The 5,021-nt window shown below is 36.3% G+C and overlaps 1 protein-coding gene across 1 annotated transcript; it reads right to left on the minus strand.

Moving 5' to 3' along the window:
* Positions 1-1,000: 1,000 nt before the first annotated feature.
* Positions 1,001-4,315, minus strand: LOC18054829 (cytochrome P450 734A1). Its single transcript, XM_006450940.2, has 5 exons — positions 3,823-4,315; positions 2,668-2,891; positions 2,314-2,555; positions 1,799-2,207; positions 1,001-1,483 (listed from the first exon to the last, which is right to left on the minus strand). The coding sequence occupies exons 1-5, from the start codon at positions 4,118-4,120 to the stop codon at positions 1,010-1,012; spliced, it is 1,647 nt and encodes a 548-aa protein (XP_006451003.1). The 5' UTR covers positions 4,121-4,315; the 3' UTR covers positions 1,001-1,009.
* Positions 4,316-5,021: the final 706 nt, after the last annotated feature.

Consider the following 5,021-nt stretch of genomic DNA (forward strand, 5'->3'; position numbering starts at 1 on the left):
TTTTCTTTAATGCACGGTGTTTTTGCCCAACCCCCCCCCCCCCCCCCCCCCCCTCCTTCTAAAAGAGAAACAAAAACTTCTCTAAGCAAAATGGGAGAAATTTAAGAAATATATATCATCAAAGAATGTTTGGAAACACAGATTATAATACTTTATTTTTTTTAAAAAAGAAATAAACTAATAAAACTTGCTCTTGAAAAATGAGATGTATTTTGTTAATATTTCCTAAAGAGGATTGCCTGATTTGTTGGTAGTAGAGCAGAGTGCACATTAATGCCATAAATGTTGGTACAAATTTTTAACACCAAGAAGCTTGAAAAACCAGACAACTGCCACTCGGTTTTGCTCAATCTTAGCTGGTAACCATTGACATATACGTAACACTATAACATCTATAGATAGTTTATTTTTAAGCTACTTTCAATAATTTGCCAAAGTGGGGTTACATGAAAAACTTCACCTAATGTTTTTTTAAATCATGAGAGAGGGAGAGAGGGAGAAAAAGAGAATTAGAATATTATAGGAACACATTAAACTTGAAGAACAAATGCATAATAATACTGCAAAACTGTGTGGAAATTGAGCGAAATATACATTACATACATAATATGAGAGAGTGACAGAGAGAGGCTTACTAAAATCCTAATTTGTTAGCCGTATTACTAAAATCCTACCTCTAATACCCAAAAAAAAAAAATTGCTTACAACTTCTTCACGTAGTGCCAAAGTAAATTATGTTGGTACCAAAAGAGGGAGAGGGAAAAAAAAAAAAAGGAGCACATGGGCATTTGAGGAGGGGTCAGTACCGATCAGTGTCCGGATGGGTAGAATTATAATGATATTTCTTGCAAAATATCCTCTGAAAAGTTTCTAAAAATTCTTCCATGCAAAGGCAGCAACGAGGGTGGGGTTATTTTGGTCACTCAATTAAATCTACTTGCCACTAGCATACATTCACTCGCACACAAAGGATAGGACGTATAAAAGTAGTAATGGGGGGGGGGGGGGATCATCGATGATGACGCTGGGGATCAACGGAGGGATCATCAACATTATTTGGCAAATGTTGAAAGATGATGGGTGCACCGTATTGTGGGTATAGTAGCATCAGGACCGTTGGTGCATGTTGATACGATGGGGCCAAACGAAATGAGAAGCGTTGGAGTATGATGGCAAGGGCTAGCTTGGTTTGCAAGATGGCTAGATTTTGTCCAACGCAGGTGCGGACCCCAAGGCCGAATGGTATGAACCCCACTGGATGCTTCGCTGCCCGGGCCACTCCCTCTGAGAATCTAGCTGGATTGAAATCGTTTGCCTCACTTCCCCAAATTGCTTGGTCGTGATGAACGGCCAGGATTGGTATCAGCAACTCGGTCCCACGCGGTATCTTGTATCCACCCAACTCCACGTCGGCCTTGGCCCGTCTGATCGTCGCGATTATTGGCGGATACAATCGAAGGGATTCATTTAGTATCATGCTTAGCTGCACACCAGATATAAATTTATTTATTAATAATATTATTTTTTAAACATAAACATTAAACCAAAAAAAAAAAAAAATGGAAGTACTAACGTAAAGGAAAAAGCGGGCAGGGTTCTTGTTGTTTCGGTTATGTTTATGCTTGTGTTGTAGTAATAATAATAATTATTATACTAATTATTATTATTATTATTTATGTAAAAGAAAACGAACCAAGTAGAAAGAGACAAAAACGAGGGGTGGTTTTGTCTTTACACAAGAATCAAGAAGAGGGAGAGAGAGTGGGGTTTTCATAATTTATGTATAGTTTTTACTTACGGTCTTAAGCTTTGCAACATCATCTCTGGTGGGTAAGTCACGTGATCCACACACCCTTAGAACCTCCTCACGTGCTAGCACCTGCCAGTGTGGGTGCATAGCTAGAAGGACGGTTGTCCACGTCAGCAGATTGGATGTGGTCTGTTTGCCAGCAAAGAAGAAGCTCTTGCACTCTTCAATTATGTCATAATCTGTTATGTTGGAGGAGGAATTCGATGATGCTTGAATCATTAGCCCTAACAAATCTTTTGGTCCCTTTTCTTGTTCCTCCTGCGGCATCGCCGTCGCCATCATCGTCTTATTCTTGCTATTCCCATTCGCTTTTCTCTTCTCGATCAACTTCGTTAGTGATCTCTTGATCTGCTTGTCAAGTTTCCATGAGCTTATGTTCCTTTTTGTCGGCAAAAATCTGAAACAAATAACAACCATCAATTAGATAGATTATTAACGATGTATGTATCTATACTATCTATCTATATTGAGTTATTATGTATGTGTGTGTACGATTGAGGTACCTGTAGCCAGGGATGAAGACTTTACGGAAAGTCTCAGCAGCAAGCTCCATTTGCTGGGCTTGTAAACGGAAAATGGCCTTGCCATCTTCATAGCTGCTGCCGAATGCAGTTCTTGTAATCACGTCTTCTGTTAGAAGCTGAAACCATTCGGAGACTTCAACTTCTACACTGCCTGATTTTGACATTGCTACCCATTTGTCCAACATATCCGTCACGCTTTTTGCCACCACTGGCACCAACAACTACCCACGCCCCCACAACATCGGCCCAGCAGGAACCAGAAAATGAAAAATATTAGAGATTATTTATTTATTTATTTATTTTTAATTTTTAGTGGTAGCTAGAGGGACTCACTTTGAGATTTTCCATATGGAAAGTGGGGGTGATGATCTTTCGATGGTGAGCCCATTTTTCACCTTTGAGGCTGAGGAGACCATCGCCTTCGAGCTGTTTAACGAGTGGGTTTGCTTCATTTTTCTCATACAATTCGGACTTGGACGTGAACACTTCACGGATGAGGTCGGGATCCGAGACGGCCAGTCGCACCGTGGGTCCGAACCACACAAGAAATGTGCCACCTACAATTTAATTTCAATTATTACAATGAATGACCACCCCCAAATTTTAAACCCAAAAAAAGAACAAAAAATTGATGATGATGGTTTTGGTGGGCATTAAATGTTTGTTATAAGTTATAAAAGAGATATAAAAAAAATAAAAAAATAAAACGCTTTTTACATTACCACCCAAATAGGCATAACTAAACAACCTCAAGTAGTAAAAATGGAGTTAGCTGAAAGAGAAATGAACACACCACATTAATTAAATTCAGAAACAGCGTAGACCCTACTAAGAGAAGACTAAGAAGAAGGAGAGGAAGAAGAAGACAATTTCATTATCAAAATTCAAGATCCAATAAAACAAAAAAATACTGAGAGAGGGTGTGTGTGTGTGTGTGTGTGTGTATAACTGCAAGCAAAAAACAAAAACAAAAACAAAAAAAAAGGGATCAATGCAACTTAAAAAAAAAAATTATTAGCAAATAGAATTTTGATTAAGAAAAAAAAAGTTTTTTGGATTTAATTTAAATATTTCATGAGGAGGAAAGAGAGAGAAAGTCGAAAGCAAAGAGTAGTGGACAGTCCAAAATCTCTGAACTTATTGAACTTCAACATCAAAGCATCAAAGCTCAGAAAAGTTCTGAAAAAGTTTTTTAAAAAAGAAGTAGCCAAAATCAAAAAAAGAAAAAAAAAAAAAAAGAATGTAAAGCTTTCAATCAAAACTCAAAAGCCACAATCTTGAAGGATATGACTACTAAACCAAAGCCAAAGAAACAACATCACCACCTTCTTTAATCATGAACATCAAAACCAACTCTTAGCTTTAGAACTTTTTAATTGTTTTTCCAAATAACGAAAGAGAAGAAGAAGAAGAAGAAGAAGAAGAGTTTTTTTTTTTTTTAATGATAATAACTAATTAAAATGTAAGAATGTGATGAAATTTAAGTACCATAGATTTTCTTCCAGTGATGGTAAAAGGAGAGGACTCTAGGGAGAATGTTGTGAGAACAAGGCATAGGTTGAGAAGAAGCCTTAAGCATCATGCCCACAAGTTCTTTAACATTTCCAATGAAGAAATGATAAGGAGGGCCTCTGATCCCTTGCTTTGAGAAATGGTCTTCAATTCTTCGTGGTGTCCACCAAAGACCCTTTGCTACCTTTAACACCAAAAACAACACCATCAAACAAATCACTACTACCTTCAACCAGTAGTTGATGATGAACAACAACAGTTCTTCTAGCTCCATGTTTCCAAACAAATAAACAAAAAAAAAGATAATTAAAGAGTGGTAATAATTTTTCTTTAAAATGTTGTAAGCCAGCTGCAAGAGAAGCAAAGTAAGCAAAGCTAGAGAGTGTTGTGGGAGCAGCCTTTTTATGTTCTTTGCTTCTTATCTTCTTTTGTTTCTGTTGGTGTACTTGTTGTTAGTGTGTTTGCCTTTTAATACTAACAAATGAGAGAGAAATTAAAGAAAAAAAAGACAACTACAGAAATTTTTTTTTTAATTTTATTTTAGAAGAGATCAAAGCAAGGCCAACGGCGTAGGGGCCGCCATTGGAATTCTAAGGGTCAACGAATAAGTTAATTTTTTTTCTTTTATCTTAATAGTAAGACAATGTTACCCTTGTTTTTTCTTATTAGTATTATTATATCCCCCTTCAAAATTTTGTCTTCTAATACATGCTTTGTTTTTCCTATTCTTAGGGTTCTGCTTTTGAGGGAAAAATGACATTCCCATTTCTCTGTTCTCATCCAATCTAAAATCCAATATAAAATACTTAAAATAGTTTTATGTATATAAGTATTTAATTATACACACAACCCCCCCACCCCAAGTGTAAAAATAGGATTGTAATCAAGGTAAAACGCCTTAACGAATATTCTTGTTTAAGAAGGGGTTTAATTATCTTATAGAATTAGAATGATTGATTCTTACTAGTTAATATAAGTTTATGAGCTTTTCTTTTCCCATCATACTCCATTCCCTCGAAAAACCTACCAAATTGGTGTGAGGTGATTTTGTCACCTGAGACTTCTTTTCTAAATTAAGGAAAAATAATTGAATGGCTACAGATAAGCATGAGGTGTTCATTTTTATGGATAGAAAATTTTGTTTATGTAAATATCTGTATGAAATCAAACTGAGA

The sequence above is a fragment of the Citrus clementina genome, unplaced genomic scaffold, assembly GCF_000493195.1.
Source record: "Citrus clementina cultivar Clemenules unplaced genomic scaffold, Citrus_clementina_v1.0 scaffold_1, whole genome shotgun sequence".
Lineage (NCBI taxonomy): Eukaryota > Viridiplantae > Streptophyta > Magnoliopsida > Sapindales > Rutaceae > Citrus > Citrus x clementina.